This window comes from Lissotriton vulgaris, chromosome 5, assembly GCF_964263255.1.
Source record: "Lissotriton vulgaris chromosome 5, aLisVul1.2, whole genome shotgun sequence".
Classification (NCBI taxonomy): Eukaryota; Metazoa; Chordata; class Amphibia; order Caudata; family Salamandridae; genus Lissotriton; species Lissotriton vulgaris.
The window spans coordinates 430,201,006-430,222,707 of record NC_141693.1 but is presented as its reverse complement, the minus strand read 5'-3'; the positions used below and the strand labels follow the sequence as shown (position 1 = coordinate 430,222,707).

Here is a 21,702-nt window from a genome sequence, read left to right as displayed (position 1 = left end):
GATGGTGAGGGGGTGTGAGGGTGAGAGGCTGTGAGGGTGAGGGGGTGTGGGTATGTGAGGATGAGGGTATGTGGGTATGTGAGTGTGAGGGGGGTGTGAGAGGGTGTGTGAGGGGGTGTGAGGGTGAGAGGGTGTGTGAGGGGGTGTGAGGGTGAGGGGTGTGTGAGAGTGTGAGTGAGGGTGGGTGAGGTTGAGAGATCCACAAAGTATACATAACACTGTAGGGGAAAGTGGACAAACAAACACCCTTAACATAGTTTGAGCCTCAGCATCGACTGTAATTATTAGCAAATCCCTATCTAGTAATTAAAAATAAATAATTAAACCGCAATCTCAGAGGGGCGGTGGGGAGAGAAAGAAAAAAGAAACACGGTTGGGATGGTTAAGTGTAGCATCTGAAACAAATGATGCAGAGAATCGTGCCGGAGCCACAAATTAAACATAACACGGGAGAGGGAAGTGCTAAAACGGATGCCCTTAACATGTTTGGAGCCTCGGCATCGGCGGCAATTATTAGCATATCTCTATCTATTAACACCTTAGCTGCTTCGCAAATATCCCTCCCCAGTGCTGCGCTGTCCATTGGAACTAGTGCTGAATGGACGTCCAATGGTCGTGCCCAGCACTGGGGAGGTAGCGCTCGTGACGACCGTTGGCCGTCAGCAGCGCTTAAGAGGTTAAGTAAAAATAAATAAATAAACAGCGGTGTCTGAGGTGGTAGGCAGCATTCCACTGCGGTGTGAGGTTGATGGGTGCAACGTTTACACAACTATCACACAGGGTGCATGCTGCGTTTCTTCAAAGTGCAACCATATCTTTTTCAAATACAATAAAAAAAAATAAAACAAACATGAAGAGCAGCAGACACCGGCGTTGTACGAAGTAGTTGCTGTCACACCGCAGGTCCTCAGCCCTCACTCTCTGCAGCTATCACACCTTGTTGTTTTTAATAACACAACATGCCTATCTGCTCATTATTCTGCCGCAGCCCTCTCTCGCTTAAATTAAAGAAGCTTTAGGCGCGCGGTATTTCACGAGGGACCGCAGTTCCTTCTCCAAATGCTAATTAATTATAAACAAATGATGCAGAGAATCGTGCCGGAGCCAAAAATTCAACATAACACGGGAGAGGGAAGTGCTAAAACGGATGCCCTTAACATGTTTGGAGCCTCGGCGGCAATTATTAGCATATCTCTATCTATTAAGTAAAAATAAATAAATAAACAGCGATGTCTGAGGTGGTAGGCAGCATTCCATTGCGGTGTGAGGTTGATGGGTGCAACGTTTACACAACTATCACACAGGGTGCATGCTGCGTTTCTTCAAAGTGCAACCATATCTTTTTAAAATACAATTAAAAAAGAAATACACAAACATGAAGAGCAGCAGACACCGGCGTTGTACGAAGTAGTTGCTGTCACACCGCAGGTCCTCAGCCCTCTCTCTCTGCAGCTATCACACCTTGTTGTTTTTAATAACACAACATGCCTATCTGCTCATTATTCTGCCGCAGCCCTCTCTCTCGCTTAAATTAAAGAAGCTTTAGGCGCGCTGTATTTCACGAGGGACCGCAGTTCCTTCTCCAAACGCTAATTAATTATTATCTCCCTACATGAAAAACAGCACCTTGCAGTGGGAGGGCGGGGACTGCTTGCGCATGCGCGCCACTCTTCAGTTTCGATTTCTTTGCACCAGCGCGAGCCCGTAGAAGAGAAGTGCCGCATGAAGTCCCGGGTCCCAGGAGGGGGCCCGGGTGAAGACCAGCGGGGAGACTGCGAAGCCCCAATGCCTATGGGGAGAGCTCCGCTTCTTCGTAGAGTGGGAGAGGAGCTTGAGTGCTCTGCGGGGCTCCCTTGGCAGATGGTGCGAGCCCGACTCCGGTGAGGTAAGAGGGGAGGGGGCGGGGGGGGGCTGTGTGCCTGCATGTGTGTGCCTGCGTGTGCGTGTGTGTGTGCGCGCGTGTGTGCCTGTGCGTGCAGTGGATGGGGCCTGCCTGTGTGCGCGCCGTGTTTGCATGCAAGCCCTGCGGTCTGCGCAAGCGCGCTCGCTCCCGCGGTGAAATCCGACACTGGGAAAGCGCGTGACACTCTGCTGTCCACTTTCCTAAATACGGATGACATTAGTTGTCTTGCTGACAGCATTCATGCTTTCGCATGAATGCTACGTCAGCTCGACCTAAAAATGTGACTAAACCAACCATACACCGCCTTCTCGTGTTCTTCGTCTCAGGTAGACAGGAAACAAAACAGGTGCGGCCTATGAATATCAATCCCCCCTTATGGCAGCCAGTAAGGGAGGATGAAAAGAAGTTGCACTTTCAACACTTTTGGTTTGATCGTTCCTCGGAGAGGGAATCCACCTCGAAAGTATTGGCTAGCACGATGGACGTTTGGGTGATGTAAATGACATCTTTAAAAACTTTTGTCAGATCACGTAGCAAGTGTCTAGAGGTACATTCTTCCGGAAACCTCAGCAGGGCAGTACTGGAGGAAGCACTGGCTACAACTACTCTCTTTCTCAGAAACTCATAATTTGTCCTGTTAGGAAAATGTACTTAGGTATGGAATTTTTAAAAGTGCCAGCACTGTAGTGGTTTGATGGGCTACCTAAATGATTAAGGCGCATGGCAGAGCATTAGGCCTATGCACTAAAAAAAAGTATATGAACACTACGAGTGGATGACAGTTCGCTCAAACCTTTGAGCTGCCAACTATGTGCCCTCCTCCACTTTTTGTTTCACCCTCATCATAAGCAAATTAAGACTATTTTTAAACTGCTCCAAGTTATGTGGGCAAATAGCATGGGTGCCTAGAAATAAACCACTCCCTGGTAGAACACGCATGCTCTCACTCACTTCACACCTCCAACCCTCCTTATGCTTTCTCACTCTGCGGAGCAAACTTTACTTCGTCATAGAAACGAAGCCATCTGCATTCACAGGTGAAGTCCTTCCTTCGTTCTACGCCCCGTAAGCCCAGCCCCCTTCTTACCTGGTGTCGGTAGAGGTTCACGTTTCCGAAGCCCCCGCTTCCAAGGCGTTCCCTGTGTTCCCAGGGTCCGCAATGCACGGCCTGCTGTAGGGGTGGCTTCTCCATGGCCCTATGCGCCTGTTTCCGTTGTACAGTACAGCCGGTGACACATAAGGTAACTGCACAGGCGCAGAAAAGATAACAACCACCCTCACCGGACGCCTCATCATTGGTGCTCAAACATGCCTCAGCCTCCCATTGGCTGTATCTCGTGACGTTTAAAAGTATGTTGACGGAAACTAATGTTAGGGATTTCTCTAACAGTTTTCCAAATGCAAGCCTCGTTCCGTGTCTGGAAAAATATCCACGCCCACAATTCCATCCAATAGAAAGAGAGTTCTCTTCTCGGACAAATAATATTCGAGGTGTTTTTGGTCCAGGCGCACATCCGTCACTATTTCTTATTACATCTTCCATTAAGAAATAAAAGGCTAATACGCGACTTCTAAAGCAGCCATGTTGGCATACCAAGGTGCCAGATCAGAATGAGGAGAAACTAAAGAGAAAGAATATTTAAAAATACAAAATTAGATTGTTGATTTCGCTACAATAACAATATTAGCAACAAGAAAAAATATGGAATAATAAAAAAATATAATAATACATTTGAAAAACCGAGATAACAAAACTGCCAGTTTTTAAATGATGAATAATACTTCTTAGTGTGTTATAATACAATAAGACAAGGTTGAGGTTTGTCCTAGCTGGTATTTGCGCATCATGTATTTGATTTTATGATAAACGGGAACGTCAAACGTTTAGGGGGCGTTTGCTCAAGACGCTACGTTGAAACTGTAGTCCTCTTTTACTTGCCATGGTAGCCTGCTTCGTTTCATTTATTCATTTAATTCCAGTCTTCTGCATAGCAGGCCGCGGACAAATGTTTCAAACGGACGAGGCTTAGGAAGGCTGTCGGTAAGGTGAGTCATTTTTGAGGAAATGTGTGTCATAAGGATGGCGTTATTTTGTCCATATAAATAGGCTTTTAAGCGTCACCGCAGAGAAAACTGTACCACAGCTCATTACTTCGAATCCAGCAGAGCAGAACTGTTTGATAAAACACAATATGAAATAAAACATTTTACATAATGAGGAGCTTGCTCGTCTCCTTGAGGAGGAATTTTTGGTCCCGAACAGAAACAAAAGCCCTGGTCCCCTTTGAGGGAGATGTGCTGAAGGACTGCGTGCATATATGGAATGAGTGCAGTCTTGATGTGGTTGGCTTTATCTCTTTTGATTGTTCCTCGGAGGTGGAATCCACCTCGAAAGTATTGGCTAGCACGATGGGCGTAGGGGTGATGTAAATTCCACCACCCCTACTACCATGAGGCACAGGGTCAAGACTGATTTGCGTATGGCTGGTTCCAAACTGTGGTGGCGACGTGAGCTAAAGAACGATGATGGATCATTCCAGATCTATGATTGGGAGTGAGTGTCTGAAAAGTTTCAGCGCTCCATCCATCATTCTGTGTTTGATTTATTAAATCTTCCAAGCTCAGTAGCTTTATAGGTGTTGCCAAGAGCAGGCACGAGGAAGAGCCGGGCTCTTGGAATTTCTCACAGAGGTGTCCCATTGAGTCAAGTGATGCAGTTTTCAAATGTCGGCATTGAGGCAAATTTGGCCTGCAATACCAAATCCTGCTTTGTTAATAAATTCTTGTAGTATCTGCGGTTGGCTAGTGGAGGCTGGGAGTGCAAATAGACGGCTATAGTAGATACATTGTTGTTTATCTAGCCACTTGTAGAGTTTAAAACATTTTTTTATTAAAGATTTCTGCGATCAACACCTTAAACTAACGGATATATCATAGGTACAAGAGAGTAAATGCACAGTTGGTCTTATTGTACATCAACTAATTTCATGGCCGTAGACATGCAGTGAACATGCAGATGATATGTTAGTACAAGAATTGTCACTCAGTATTTTTTAATTTTTTAATTTAAATTTTAAATTCAGTACAGAGTTGTTTGGGTCTGGGCTGCTCTTTGTCACCCCATGTCAATTCCATAGTGGTGTAACCAGGGACCCCATATTTTGGTAAATTTCCTCAGGCATCGTCTGGCCTTGTATGTAACTTTCTGAGCAGCCTTATAAATGTTCAACATAAGGTCTCTGTTACCAGATACCTGAGAGCCTTGCTGGTCACTATAAATCCATTCACAACACTCAATGGGGTTGATCTGGATGGTATAGTAGATAGAAAAGGAGAAATTGCTCTTTTTTGAGGTGTCCCCTCACTCACCAGGGTTGCCCCATGGTGACATGCTTCATCATTGGGGCCATCCCGGTCCTCTACGGGCTGGGGCGTGCTGCGACTTGCGAATTACGTAGGAGCACTTACAAATGACTATGTGTGGTGCAGATGTGATAGTGGAGTGGACTAAGTGATGTTAAAAAATACCTGCCCAGTAGGTTTTCAATATACTTTATTCTTGCCTTTAGGTGGTAATATTAAAAATGGGGTGGAAGAATAGGGGCCCCTAAATGTAATGTTTTAAGGTGTACCTATCAACTCCTGTCAACATGTTTCGTGCATACCCCAAGCACTTCTTCGGGACTACACAGGGACCAGCCCTGTGTTCGCCACTCCTTAGCTCTGTAATGAGTTATTTTAATTAAATAAAATAAATGCTGCAATCTATAATTAGTGCATGCAGTAATACCTAAGTATTTATTCCAAACACGTGGTTCCTGTAAAACAAAAGACAACTTAAAAAGTCAAGGGGTGTTACCCCCGAACATAGCACACATAGCACATATCTTTTGGATTGCACATGGAAAAACGTTATTACATTTCCCGTGGTCCTCAGCAGGACGTTTTTTCTATGTAAAAACGTGATATACCTTCCAGACCAACCCCATTGAGTGTTGTGAATGGCTTTATAGTGACCAGCAAGGCTCTCAGGTATCTGGAAACAGAGACCTTATGTTGAATATAGTATTTAGAGGGTGAGCCTTAGCTTTTTTCCTCCCTCTGACTCCCTTTCTTTAGTATTGACAGCCTTATAAATGTCCATCTCAGCATTACAGTCTCGGAACGTGGAGGGAACAGGTGCGCCCCAGTGTTTGGCCACTACTAGGCCCAAGTTACTAAGCAGGATCATGGCTCTAGGGAGGTCTATGTCTGTGTGGATACCACACAGGATATATTTAGGGTCCGTCGGTTATTGTTTCTCCCAATAGCCTGTTGTGTTCTTCCACAATGTCAGTCCAGTACCGTTAAATGTTGGGGCATTCCCATAGTGTGTGTATGAATGACCCTCAACTGCCCAATAACGAAGGCAGCTAGCAAAATCAGATCTGCAAAGCTATGCAATCGTACCCTATCATAGTAAACCCTATGTAGGACTTTGAATTGGATCAGTCAAAGTCTTGATTTAATTGCAACTTCCTGGGGTGCACTAAGGCTGCATCTCCGTCTAGGTCGTCAAGCTTTTCCTCCTCCTTTTCCCAGCATGTTCTTAGTCTGATTAGTCCTGAATTCCTTCAGGCATGTGCCCCCCCAAAAGGGAGTTTCTTGTGTGACTTGTGCATTCCTTTTCATCCATCTTTCCATCCCTATCCAGGCGTCTATAGCCACCTAGGTTGCTGACAGTAGCTTCATCACCCCTGTCCAACCATAGAGATAGTGTTTGTAGGAGAGGGTTTGAAATTGGGCCCGTTCTAGGGCATATGTGGTGTAGTCTCTTGTCATATGTCCCCAGTTCCTAATCACAATTAAAGGGACTGCTCAGGAATATGTTTTCATGTCGGGTAGGGGGATACCCCCATTATATTGATTCCTTTGTGAGGTATGCAGCACCACCCTCGGTGGCCTGCGTTTTAGAGGAAAGTTCGGACTTCCCCTTCTATTTTGGCAAAAATGTCTTCTGGGAACTTAAAGTAGGTATTTTGAAGTGTGTGTGTATATAAAGGAATTTTGGCTGTGTTACCGTTTTGCACACTGCTGCCATGCCCATAAACATCAGTGGCAACATTCTCCACCTTTCTACGCCATCATGGAATTCTGTCAAGACCCAGCAGAAGTTGTGTTCTAAGCTATCTTCCCTATTTATGTTCACATATATACCAAGGTAGTGGAACCCCCATTTGTTTAACCACAACCATCCCAGGACATCCTGTGGGTCAAATTGTCAACCTTCGGGTATAGGCTAGATTTGTTTCTGTTGATATTGTAGCCTGCACACCCCTTATGATTTGAATATGTGGAAGAGCTCTGGGAGTGTCTGTCGTGGGTTTGTGGCATACATCAAGATGTCATCAGATTATAGGGCGATCCGTTCTTCTCCCAGGGTGACCTCCTTCTTCCCGAAAGCCTGTGAGACCTGGGTGTGTACGTGTACTGCATCCTAGTGGTTCTAGCACAGAGACGAATAATAGCTGGGACAGAGAGTATCCCTGGCATATGCCACTCTCAATAGCGAAGTCCGTGGATAGCTCTCGTTCACCCTCACTTGGGCCAACGGATCATGGTAAAGCAAAGCTACCCAGGCCCTGAATTTTGGGCTGAACCCGCATTTCACCAGGGCTTGTCTCAGGAATGTCTAGTGAGGTCAGTGGGAGTGGGTAGGGCTGTCATGCCTCTAACTCATCAATGTCCCTGGTTTACCCTGTTTTTCATGTGCCCTAATATGTTTTGCGCTCTATCCCATAGAACCGTTTTATAGGCCTCCCATAGTATGACCACTGAGGACACGAGTCTTTATTTTCGTTAAAATAGAGTTCTGTATCTGCTCTAATCTCGTGGTCTACCTTTTCATCCTGCAGTACTCAGGCTGTGAGTTTCCACCCCACCTATGACATTCGAGAACGCATCCCAAGGGTAAACCACAGTGAGTGGTCGTAGAAACCTCTGACCAAGTAATCCACCCTTTTTATCTCCTCTAACTCCCCTGCTGGTGCAAGGATGTAGTCCAGCCTGGCGAACACCTTATGCGCCCCTGAGTAAAATTAACAGCTTTGGGGCAATGGATGGTGGCTACGCCATAAGTCGGACAGTCTCAGGGTCTTCATAAACTGTCAGTGTCGTGTTCCCTTGTGTGGCTGGGCCAGAGCTGGTGCGGTCCAGGGTGGGGTCCGCCACATCATTAAAGTCCCCCCTTCTAATGATATGTCGAAGAGACCCTACCTCTAGTAGTATTCCTGCCTGTTTGTCTAGCGTTTGTTTCTGTAGCCATGGGGAGGTGTAGACACTAACCAGGTTTACGTCTTTTCACCCCAAGAGCACATTAACTGCTCCATATGCTCCATCCACCCATTTCTTTTTAACTCTAAATGGGGTTTTTCTAATCAGAATTGCTACTCCATGGGGAGCCTGTCGTAACAGCCGCATGAACAAGTGTCTTATAGGTCCCCCTTCCCTGGAACCCGCAATTTATTTTCAACTGGTGTGTTTCCTGTAGGAGGGATGTATCAAGTTTCAACCCTTTGACATATTGGCCACCAGTCCTTGTTTGATACAATTTCTCAGTCCATTAACATTCCATGATAGTATTGAGTATTTATCTTGGTCTGTCTTGTCAGCCCCGTTTATCTGGACGGTAGAGCAATGTTTGGCTCCTGTGTTCAGTCGTCATTATCTCTGTGTTTGTGTCTATCTGTGTCACTCCCTGTGTACCGTTGGTTTACTCCCCCTCCCAACAGCTAAACTCAACTCCTACCCAACGTCCCCACTCTCCCCACTTACTTGGTTTCATCAACATGTCAACTGTAACGCAGGTAGGTTAGAGGTTGTTGCCCACCCTTCCTCTAGTTCTGAAAATCCCTCCACAAACTCTAGTAACCTTCCACCTTCATTGGAACCTCTGGGGGAAAAAACACATAGTGTAGCTAGGTTAACTGCTATGTGTCTCTGCATCGCCGACGTTGCAAAAGAGCAGTTTGGCACCACCACATCTGCCCAGGCCCCGCCAGACCCGTATGCTCTGTCAATCAGCACTTTCATCTTGTATGTCTATCAGGCTCAGAAATTGTGACGATCGGCGTAACCGCCTATATATTGGCTATGGACACCAACAGCGGGTGTTCTGATTCGGAGTCCATGGAGTGAACATGTCCAGATAACGCTGAGGTAGTGTCACCTCTGTACTTCTCATGTGATTTCCCCCTCATGCCGCCCTCTGTGCCTGATGACAAACCAGGTTTGGTGAGACGCCGCTTGGGAAGAAGGGAGGTACTGTTTTTTTTGTCACTAGCAGGGACTTACCGGCGTCTCCCGTTTGTCTTCTTAATTTTGGGTGTTGCTCCCTGTTGCGCGCCTCCAGGATGATGGTCCCAGTTCGATCCTTCTGGTCTTACAAGAGGCGTTCTTCAAACCAGGTACAGGCCTTCTCTGGCATTTGGAAAAAGTATTTTTCTTGAAACATGACTTTGTTTGGCGGGGAACAATAGCATACATTGTATGCTTATTGCACAGAGTTTTGATTTGATGGATTCGAACGTGCGCAGCTGGTTTTGCACTTCACGTGAGTAGTCTGGAAAGACCATTCCTTTAGCTTGATCATAGCAAATCTCTCCCATTCGCAATACTTCTCTGAGGATCAAGTCCCTGTCCGGGTGGGTGAGAAAATGGGCAGTGAGGGGGTAATGGGGCGCATCTGTGGGCAGGCTGACGCTGAGAGCCCTATATGCCCTCTCGATCACGAAGCAGGTTGAGACCGCGCCACTGGGAGGGAGTCCTTCAACAATTTTTCCAGGAATGCCTCCGTATCCGAGCCCTCTGCCCCTTCGGGAAAGCCAGCAAAGCACAGGTTGTTTCTTTGAGCACGGTTCTCGCTGTTATTCACCCTCCAGGCCACGTATTTCTGGGTGGTCCTCAGATCCGTGACCACCCTGTGCAGGGTGTGGGTCCCATCTTCACCTTCTGATATTCTACCTTCTGCCTGGGCCACCCTCTCAGAAACTTTCCAGAGGTCTTGGTGCAGCAGGGTGACTTCTGAGCAGACTTCTCCTATTCGGCTCTCAAGAGTCTCTCTTGAGGAGTGGATTGTTTGCAAGAGCGCTGGATTGTCAGACATGTGCGGCATTTCTTCATCCGAGCTTGTCTGAGGCCCCATCGCTTTTGTATATCTGTCCATCTTGCCTTGTGTCTGCTGCTTGGATTCTTCGTCTTTGGCCATGACAAGCCAGTGCGTGGCATGGTTTGGATGGCTCTATGACGAATAGGGGCACCAGGCCCTCTTGGGCATCCGAACCTCAACTTTTCGCCCTGACCCAAGGTCAGAGGGCGCTGCACAGTTGAGCATTCTCCTGGGTCAAACACTGTCTCTCAACTCTTGCCAAGTTTCCAACCTAGTAGCAATTTTTGCAATGCAAGGTCTTTCAATAAGTTTCACCTCTATGTCCTCTCATCTCCCAACGTGGGTTGCCAAGTCTTTCCTGGTGTTGATATAGGAGGCGGATGTGTATCTGACTTCTCCAGATATCCAGGGGTGTTTTCAGCTGCTCCGGAGCAAAGGCGTCACTCCAGGGGCTGCGTGTCAAGGCCCTGGGAGCAGCACCATCTGAAGTAAAGGTTTTGGATTAAGTTTCATGGAGGTTGATCAGTTGTTGATCAAATATAATGCAGCTGGTAGTCTCGGTGACACTGCAGGGCACTCCATAGCATAGTACTCTTTAAAGCTCCAGTTTTCAGCCCCCTCCGCCGCCTCAGGGGATCACCATGTCCTATGTCATTGTCAATGTGGGGAGGGGGGTTAGCAGCAACACCCCCGGGCTGTCACGCCCTCTCTGTGGGGATTACGTCTGTGGGGGCTCCTGACCCACCAGTAGGCTCCTACTAGGGGCCCGTGTCAGACAGGGCCTCCACTTGATGTAGGCAAGTCCGCAGAGGAAAGCCCCAGGCCATCCTGAGGCACTTCCAGCCGTGTGGCCGCAGCTGTGGTTGGGGCAACTCAGGGGCCTTCACAGTTTGGTTGCTTGTGTGCACAGGATCGAGTGACCCCCTTCTGTCCCACTCCAAGCGTGATATTGTCCACGTGCCTGGGGGTAGAGTCTGCTGCACCTCCCTTCCTGTAGCCCTCGGCACGCCTCTCTCCCGTCGCCGCTGTATACCCTACAGTCTCTAGTATTCACAGTACAGGGGGTCACTCCAACGAGAGGTCGCCTCACTCTAGACTGATCTACTCTTAGCTGGATTCATCCGCTCTCACTCCATCCGGCCACCTCCGCCCAGAGCACGGCCATCCCTTCCAGCACTACTGGGTCCTAGACATGCAGTAAAGATAGGAGAGGAAGGGGGAGGGGAAAGAAGGCCCCATCTCCACCTCACCAGAGCACCTCCTCAGTCTCCCTACTGCTCCATCCGTGCAGCAGGCCTTTTCCTCTCACTCTCCAGGTGGGCAGGCCTCGGATGTGAAACATCCTTTACCCCGCATGCCATTACCCCACATTTTTTACACCACAAAATCTTTTACAATGCAGGGCTTTACATCGCAAGCTATTACAACGTATTCCCCAAAGTAACGCCCTGGTGGAGTTAGAATAGTAAATTGCATTGTAATGGGGAATGTGTTGTAACGGATTGGGTTGTAAAGCTCCGTGTTGTATCAGATTTTGCAGTGTAAAAAATGCGGGGTAATGGCACGTGGAGTAAAAGTGTGCGGGGTAAAGTGTCCTATTCACCTCGGACGCGCCCTTGACCCCAAGGCTTGTTGGTCTGCCGAACACTTGGTCACTCATGCCTCTGGCGAGGGCAGGATGGATCAAGAGTTCCCGTTGGCTTACTCACTGCTGGCGGTGGAATCTACTAGGTCGAGGATGGCCATCACACACCCCTCCACCACGGCGCATGTGCTGCACAGGCCAGTGATGTAGTCATTCCAATACAGCCGTATTTGGCTCACTGGTATTTGTAATTCCATCCCAGGCTGCTCCAGTAACATTCCGGGCACTGCATTTGGTACAATTTAAAGGTAGATGTCGAGATAAGAGAAGGACTTCCACACAGATTAAGAAACTGGACGGTGCAAAGAGCTGTTAATCGGCCAGATTGTTGGCCACACCCATAGCCACTCGTAGAGTTGATACTCAAACACCATTGCACCATAAGTTACTGTGGTCATCAGCTTAGATGCCACCACCGCCAGTAGTGCATTGATGTCTTGGTATGGAAGACTTTTGCCCCATCCTGCATGTCTGGTGTTTTACCATACATTTCAGAGAGCCTAACTGAGTTTTCCTGTCCTCACTTTCATAGAGCATAACGCTGAGATATTTAAAGTTTATTACTCTTGCTAATCTTGAACCTTCCAATGAATCAAGTGCTCTTTTTATCAGGCTTCTAGCAAAGGTCACAGTTTTGTTCTTCTTTAGATTGATGATAATGTAATTTACTGCGCAGTATTGTACAAGCACATCTAGCGGACTCTGGAGGCTAATTTGGGTGTTATCAAGTACCACCCTGTCATCTGCATATTGTAGGTTCTGTATTTTTAGCTTCATCAAACGAGGTGGGCAAATCCTTGAGACTACTAGATGACTTTCCATGACTGTCATATTCAAGTTGAAAAGTATGGGGACAAGGATACAGCCCTGTTTCAATCCTTTGTTTAAATTTTTCTCTGAGGTTGCCCCGTTACAGATACTTTAACTTTAACCCACGTGTTACTGTGTAGTGATTCTATGGCCTTCATGAGGTCCAATGGTATTTCCCACTTCCTTAGCTTTGCCTAGAGCCAGCCTCTTGGGATATTACCGAAAGCGTTTGTAAAATTGATAAACGCCACATTAAGAGGTCAGGACTTTGGGAGCATAGCTTCATCGATTAGGCAGGTTAAGGTCAAGAGATTATCCTCGATGTTACTATGCCTCTGCAAACCATGGCACCCGTTTCTTCTCTTTTGCCTAGGTTGCCAGCTCTTCATACAGGAACTTTGCGTGGCACTTTACTTCCACATCCAATAGCACTATCATTCTGTAGTATGCGGGTGAGGCTCTGCTACCCTTTTTATGTACAGGTTCCAAGATTGCAACCCTCTAGCTATTGGGATCTGTGACTGTGGCATAACCTTCTGAGAAAATTACGTTAAGATGGACACCTAAAGACCCAAATCTGTTTTTAGTAAGGCCGTTTGGGGCTGATGCCCCAGCTTATCTAACTCTCCTTAAGGCTATTCCAACCTTTCATATACACGGCCAGAGATTGATATTGGGAAGCATCTGTACTGTGCCCACTTCCTTTACCCCCATTGGGCCATCCATCGTTTCAGACATGTCCGAGGTTTATATCTCCGTTTGGAGCATCATGGTGACCTCAATCAAGTGACTGTCATGTTCTACCGCCCATTCGTCATGCTTGTTGTAGCTGCAATTTGCACCAGCTTTTATGCTGTATCGTTGCTTTATGTGGTAAATCCATGGTTTGACAGACGTTGCAGTTGCTTGGGTTTTGGCTTTAGATATGCTTATTGAATAGGCCCCAAAATTTTCATGAATGCTTTGTTTTGTGTGAACATGAAATTTCGCCAAGGTCCTTCCGTTTATCTGTCCATAGCTGTCTCCTATATGCTTGCCTCAATGTTATCACTCTCTTTAATTCCATTTACATCAGGGTTTTTATACCTTTGACAGTGTAGGATGCTATTTAGCACTTTTCTTAAACTTGGTGCTTTTATGGCCCTCTGAGTACCCCGCCTATTTTGTTACACCTCTGATCGTTTTCTGGGTTTCTCTGCTAGGTTGCCTTGGATGATGCAGTCAGTGTGGCCCAGCCTGGCATTGCTCGTTCTCTTTATTTTCAAAATCCCTTCCTATTGGGCCTAAGCTTTGTTTAACTTTGTTAATTTAGGACTGCTCCAGCGGCCTCATTATTTTTTTTTAACAGGGCAGAGTCTTCATGATGGCCAATCAAGAGCATGTTGATCTTACATGAAATTGCCGCATGGTCACTTGAAATTTCTGGAATTATCTGAAAGCCATATATTTTAGGACAATCTTCTATAAAGAATCATACGTAGTCCAGGTTTGCTAACCTAAAAAGGGTGATGCGAGTGTATGCCGCCGTTTTTAACTCTATTTTTTATACATCACATCCCTAGGGAGTTTCCCAGAAATGCGCCAAATTTTTCCTGAGGCTGGCTCTGAGTGGTCACTTGTGAAATGCTCCAATTTTTATCCTCTTTCTCTTTCCATTCCTTTTTGTTTCCGAGTAGGTTTAAATTAAAATCGCCTCTAATTAGCAGGTGTGCATTGGGATATTCGGTCCTTAGATTTTCTAAGCAATCCAACAATGTACTTGTGGACTCACGCTTCAGTGTGATTTTCGGTGCAGATAGAGGTTTCTGATGATTAGGGTCTCATTTACTCTGTTCTTTTGGCTTTTAAGTGGGTTACTCTGTTCTTTTGGCTTTTAAGTGGGTTGATTTTCACAATGATAGTGTCCCCTTTTCCTGCCCAAATTATGGATGTGTTTACTGCCAGAACCCTTTTTTATTTGAATTGAGACCCCCACCCACTTGGGCGACCACCGATTTCTTATGGGAGGGCAGGAGCTGCAAAGTTTACATAATCCAGAAAAGGCTCAGGCCTTGGTTCGTTCCCCCAGCTCTCTAGTTTATTCTCGTATTCTGAGTGACCCCTCCATGCCAAAAGCAGATTTTTTAAAATCTCCTGGGAATTAAGTCCTACTTTATTTATCTTGCTTTTATTAGGGACATTGATTTAAGCACCCGCCAGCCATTCCCAATTTTCGGTCCACAGACGACGTCCTCCACTTGATTAACATCAGCACTAGAGCGTGTATGTCCTTCCGCAGTTTCTCGCAGCACTGTTTCTAGCCATTTTGGATTTGGTACCCTTGTGGTCTCTCTTACCTATGGTGGTATCCTTATTTGGCCCAATTGCGTTTCACAGGAGCAATGTGGTTTTAGTACCTCAGGCGTGTTGTCCCTTATGGGCTGGCGTGTTTTGTGGCAATGCAAATTCAATATTGTCGAATATTTACCAAGCAGGGTGTAGGATAGATTTATTCCCCACATAGACAGTAGCTTTTGTGGTTTATAGAACTTGGAGCGTAACTTTCTTCTTTAAAGCTAATCTCATTTCTTTCATTTTATTTCTCCATAATCTGGGGATTTAAAGGCTATGTACTGGATGCCCTTCGATCCCCGGTTTTCCAAGCCCGGGTGTTTAGCTGCTAGTCTTTGAATGTTCTGTCTATTCAAGATGTCACATTTCCCTTGTGCTACATATTACAGGTATAATGTTAAACTTTATTGGGCCTTTCCCAAAACTCCTTTATTATTCCCATATTGTTAAACACCAGTAGATTCTTGTTGATCTCATTCAATTGCACTTCCTTTTTTAGGTCTCGCTAAAGAGACAGCACAAGCTGTATTCAGTATATGGGCATAAAGCTCTGCCCACTTTCCGCCTATCTTTTTAATTGGCTCCTGTCCTTTGTAAATGGTGGCTTTTCATTGGAGAATAGGCTTAATAGTCCCTCCTTAGTACTGCCTTGTTTCTTCTTGTTATCTCCAATGAGGACACCACCTCTGTTACAAGTGTTGTTACTCCCTAGGTTTTAATTACAGCAGCAGAGCACTATTTTCTTAAAGGGCTTCAGGCAGAACACACGCTTGGTCCTAAGAAATGCTGGCAGTGGTTACTTTACTCACTAGCACATCTCACATTGTAGGAGACCTTCTATAAATTGCCCTCATCAGCTCCACAGAGTACAACCAATTCCAGAATTAAAATAAGAATTATTTTGTCACATTTCAAAGTTACTAATTGTATATACGGACATAGTACCACGAGTGCATTCAAATAGCTGTCTTTCATGCAATGCATTTTTGGTAGGGTGGATTTACCATTTCTTTTGCAGGATGCAGTACCATATGTGGCCAAAAAAGGTCCCATGGGATCTCTACTGGCAACATATGGCATTGCACCCTGCAACATGGCTAGGTAAAAAACATTGGCATTTATAATGCCAATAACTCCAACTTTGCAGGGTGCAGTACCATATGTGGCCAAAATTGGTCACATATGGTACTGCACCCTGTAGAAGATATGGTAAATCCACGCAAAATATGGCACTGCACCATGCAACATGGTTAGGTAAAAACAGTGGCATTTATAATGCCAATAACTCAAACTCTAACCTGCATGTCCAATGTTTTTTACTTTTGCTTTTTATACCATTGGCAATAGTGCTATGCATATATAATAACTCCACTGTAAATATAAAAACAAAACTAAAAAACAGTTAATTTCAACACCAACAGCTTTAACCCCTTCCACGCTGATGACAAGCTCAGCTCGTCATGAGGTACACCTCTCGTACGCTCATGACGAGCTGAGCTTGTCATGAACCGCGGTATTTACAAAACTTCAGCGCACAGCGGGAAAAGCCGCCGCGCGCATGAGGTTAACTTTAACAAATGTGCGACCTATTGCATACTAAAGGCTTGTTTTTTAAGGGTTCTGAACCGGCATCCATGCTTGGCACAAATAATGAGCTTGTTAGTATTGTTTTCCCTTTTTAGGGCTCGCCTGCTGATGCGCTTCTGCGCATCGCTGGCGAAGCTCTATTACGGCTTATCCAGTGTTGATCCACCACTGGCGATTCCACTGGCGATTTCTTCAAGTGCATGTGCTTTTTAGGTCATTGCGCAATCGCAAGCCCTAAAAAGCGCGTGCACAATGCCACCAGCCCCCTGCCTGCCTGCCTCGCATTACCAGATCAAAGGCAGCCCAGCCCCCCTCCCACAAGCTTCTCAGCGTGTGCTCTGCCTCAGGCCTGCATTTCTCCTCCCCTCGGGCAAACAGATAGCCGCAATAACACCCTCCCTGCTCAGCTTTTTTTTCTCAATTTCTCCCCGTCTACACTTCCCATTAGGAGCCCTTCCTCCCCCCAGATAATCTATCTCCATAAGAGATAAGCAGCTCTTCCACCATCTCAAACCCGTATTAGTGCACCTCACTATGCATGTTTTTACTTAGAAAATCAGCACAATGCAGCAGTGTGACATCAAGCCAGGTTCATCGACATCACTGCAAAAGTAAAGTTTTTATTCCCCATTTCCTCTTCAAGAAAGTGACTGCGCATCAGCCTCTACGGATCAGAAAGCGGAGCCCCTCCACTGACCGGGCTGCGAGTCAAATGGCCATGTTTCACAAATTATGGTTTTCGTGGTCTTATTCTGGAGTAGCCCTGTTGGCAAGAGAGGAAAGAGCAAGGCTCTGACAGTCAGTCCTCCTCTGCTTCATAGTATGCCGCGCCACTATAGTAAGTTGAACAAGGGATATTATTTGACAGAAAGAGGCAACCTGCATCTATTCACGGAAATACATTGAGCAGTCTACATTTTTATTTTTTAAAGCTACATACAATGCACCATAACTATTTTAGGTCTACAAATGGAAATACATAACAAGCAATATTTTTATTTATTTTTTAAGAGGTGCATACTTAAAAAAATGATTACAAAAATTAAACATCAACTAGTAATTAAAAAACCTAGCAATTAAGATATGCCACGTCAAATAATAACTTTTGTCGCCAATTAATTATCAGTGTCTGGAATGGATATGGCCACACCCTCACTCACCCTCAACCCCTCACCCTCACTCACCCTCAACCCCTCACTCACCCTCACTCTCACTCATCCTCACTCACCCTCAACCCCTCACTCACCCTCACCCACCCTCAACCCCTCACCCTAACTCACCCACACCCTCACTCACCCTCAACACCTCACCCTCAACCCCTCCCTCACGCTCACCCACCCTCACCCTCACTCACCCTCAACCCCTCACCCTCACTCACCCTCAACCCCTCACCCTCACTCACCCTCAACCCCTCACCCTCACTCACCCTCAACCCCTCACCCTCAACACCTCACTCGCCCCCACGCTCACCCTCACGCTCACCCACCCTCACCCTCAACACCTCACCCTCACTCACCCTCAACCCCTCACCCTCACTCACCCTCAACCCCTCACCCTCAACCCCTCACTCACCCTCACTCTCACTCATCCTCTATCACCCTCAACCCCTCACCCTCAACCTCTCACCCTCACTCACCCTCAACCCCTCACCCTCACTCACCCTCAACCCCTCACCCACACCCTCACTCACCCTCAACACCTCACCCTCAACCCCTCCCTCACGCTCACCCACCCTCACCCTCACTCACCCTCAACACCTCACCCTCACTCACCCTCAACCCCTCACCCTCACTCACCCTCAACCCCTCACCCTCACTCACCCTCAACCCCTCACCCTCAACACCTCACTCGCCCCCACGCTCACCCTCACGCTCACCCACCCTCACCACCTCACCCTCACTCACCCTCAACCCCTCACCCTCACTCACCCTCAACCCCTCACCCTCAACCCCTCACTCACCCTCACTCTCACTCATCCTCTATCACCCTCAACCCCTCACCCTCAACCTCTCACCCTCACTCACCCTCAACCCCTCACCCTCACTCACCCTCAACCCCTCACCCACACCCTCACTCACCCTCAACACCTCACCCTCAACCCCTCCCTCACGCTCACCCACCCTCACCCTCACTCACCCTCAACACCTCACCCTCACCTCACCCTCAACCCCTCACCCTCACTCACCCTCAACCCCTCACCCCACCCTCAACCCTCACCCTCACTCACCCTCAACCCCTCACCCTCAACACCTCCCTCGCCCCCACTCTCACCCTCACGCTCACACCACCCTCACCCTCAACCTCTCACCCTCACACACCCTCAACCCCTCACACCTCACTCACCCTCAACCCCTCACCCTCACTCACCCTCAACCCCTCACCCACCCTCAGCCCCTCACCCTCAACCCCTCACCCTCACCCACCCTCAACCACCACCCTCACTCACCCTCACTCACCCACCCTCACTCACCCTCAACACCTCACCCTCACCCTCACTCACCCTCAACACCTCACCCTCACTCACCCTCAACTTCTCACCCTCACCCACCCTCACTCACCCTCAACCCCTCACCCTCAACCCCTCACCCACACCCTCACTCACCCTCAACCCCTCCCTCACGCTCACACCACCCTCACCCTCACTCACCCTCAACCCCTCACCCTCACTCACCCTCAACTCCTCACCCTCAACACCTCACTCAACCTCACGCTCACCCTCACGCTCACCCACCCTCACCCTCAACACCTCACCCTCACTCACCCTCAACCCCTCACCCTCACTCACCCTCAACCCCTCACCCTCAACCCCTCACTCACCCTCACCTCACTCATCCTCTATCACCCTCAACCCCTCACCCTCACTCACCCCCAACCTCTCACCCTCACTCACCCTCACTCACCCTCAACCCCTCACCCTCACTCACCCTCAGCCCCTCACCCTCAACCCCACACCCTCACCCCACACCCTCCCTCACCCACCCTCACTCACCCTCACACCTCACCCTCACTCACCCTCAACACCTCACCCTCACCTCACCCTCAACCCCTCACCCTCACTCACCCTCAACACCACACCCTCAACACCTCACTCACCCCCACCTCACCCTCACCTCAACCCACCCTCACCACCACACCTCACCCCACTCACCCTCAACCCCTCACCCTCACTCACCCTCACCCCTCACCCCAACTCTCACTCACCCCACCTCACTCATCCTCTATCACCCTCACCCCTCACCCTCAACCCCACACCCTCAACCTCTCACCCTCACCCCTCACCCCACTCACCCTCAACCCCCTCACCCTCACTCACCCTCAGCCCCTCACCCTCAACCCCTCACCCTCACTCACCCTCACCCTCACTCACCCTCAACCCCTCACCCTCCCAACCCCTCACCCTCACTCACCCTCACCCTCACTCACCCTCAACCCCTCACCCTCACTCACCCTCACTCACCCACCCTTACTCACCCTCAACACCTCACCCTCACCCACCCTCACTCACCCTCAACACCTCACCCTCAACACTCACCCTCAACCCTCCCTCACCTCACCCACCCTCACCCTCACACCTCACCCACAACCCCTCACCCTCACTCACCCTCAACCCCTCACCCTCACCCACCACCCCACTCACCCTCACCCCACCCTCACTCACCCTCAACTCCTCACCTCACTCACCCTCAACTCCTCACCCTCAACACCTCACTCACCCACACGCTCACCCTCACGCTCACCCACCCTCACCCACACACCTCACCCCTCACTCACCCTCACCACCTCACCCTCACTCACCCTCACACACCCTACACCCTCAACCCCTCACCCTCACTCACCCCAACCTCTCACCCTCACTCACCCTCAACCCCTCACCCTCACTCACCCTCACTCACCCTCAACCCCTCACCCTCACTCACCCTCACCCCTCACCCACAACCCCTCACCCCACTCACCCCACCCTCACCCACACTCACCCCCTCAACCCCTCACCCCACACTCACCCCACCACCACCCACCCACCCACACTCACCCCTCAACACCCACCCTCACCCCACTCACCCACCACTCACCCCAACACCCACCCTCACCACCCCACCCCTCACCCACCACCCACCACCACCCTCACTCACCCCACCCCCACCCACCTCACCCCACTCACCCACACCCTCACCACACCCACACTCACCCACCACCCCTCACCCTCACTCACCCCACACACCCACCCTCACCACCCTCACACCTCACCCTCACCCCACTCACCCACACACACCCTCAACACCTCACCCACACTCACCCCCAACCACCTACAACACACACACCCTCACTCACCCTCAACCCCCACCCCACTCACCCTCACCCCTCACCCCACTCACCCTCACCCCTCACCCTCACTCACCCTCACCACCCCAACACCTCACCCTCACACACCCCACCCCACCACCCCACTCACCCTCACCCTCACCACCCTCACCCACCCCACCCCACTCACCCACACCCCTCACCCTCACCCCACATCACCCTCAACCCCTCACCCACACCCTCACTCACCCTCACTCACCCTCAACCCCTCACTCACCCTCACCTCACCATCCCACTCACCCTCAACCCCTCACTCACCCTCACCTCACTCAACCTCACTCACCCTCAACCCCACTCACCCTCACCCACCCTCAACCCCTCACCCTAACTCACCCTCCCCCTCCACACACCCTCACCCCCTCACCCTCACTCACCCTCACTCACCCTCAACCCCTCACCCTCCCTCACCCTCAAACACTCACTCACACTCACCCTCACCACCCTCACTCACCCTCACCCTCACTCACCCTCACTCACCTTCACCTCACTCACCCTCACCCACCCTCAACCCCTCATCCGCACTCACCCTCACCCACACTCACCCTCAACCCCTCACCCTCAACTCACCCTCAACCCCCTCACCCAACCTCAACCCCTCACCCTCAATACCTCACCTCACTTCACCCTCACCCTCACCCACCTCAACCCCTCACCCTCAATACCTCACCCTCACTCACCCTCACCCTCACCCTCAACCCCTCACCCTCACTCACCCAACCCCTCACCCACACCCACCACACCCTCACTCACCCTCACTCACCCTCACTCACCCTCACTCGCCCTCACTCGCCCTCACTCGCCCTCACTCGCCCTCACTCGCCCTCACTCGCCCTCACTCGCCCTCACCCTCACTCACCCTCAACCTCACTCACCCTCACCCACCCTCAACCCCTCATCCTCACTCACCCTCACTCACCCTCA

At 49.1% G+C, this 21,702-nt stretch overlaps 2 protein-coding genes across 3 annotated transcripts in view; one reads left to right on the top strand and one right to left on the bottom strand.

Moving 5' to 3' along the window:
- CHUK (component of inhibitor of nuclear factor kappa B kinase complex) overlaps window positions 1-3,316 on the bottom strand; it is a 659,325-nt gene extending 656,009 nt beyond the window's left edge. Inside the window, exon 1 of one of the 2 annotated variants that reach the window (XM_086921838.1) lies at window positions 2,991-3,316. In XM_086921838.1, coding sequence (XP_086777964.1) covers window positions 2,991-3,095 — 105 coding nt within the window. In that variant the 5' untranslated portion in view covers window positions 3,096-3,316. The remainder of the gene's footprint in view (window positions 1-2,990) is intronic. The other variant, XM_086921837.1, reaches the window with a different exon arrangement.
- A 505-nt stretch (window positions 3,317-3,821) lies between these two features.
- The window catches only part of LOC147711025 (uncharacterized), a 200,411-nt gene continuing 182,530 nt past the window's right edge, over window positions 3,822-21,702 (top strand). Inside the window, exon 1 of the mRNA XM_086921835.1 lies at window positions 3,822-3,949. The gene's annotated coding sequence lies outside the window, so the exon portion shown is untranslated. The remainder of the gene's footprint in view (window positions 3,950-21,702) is intronic.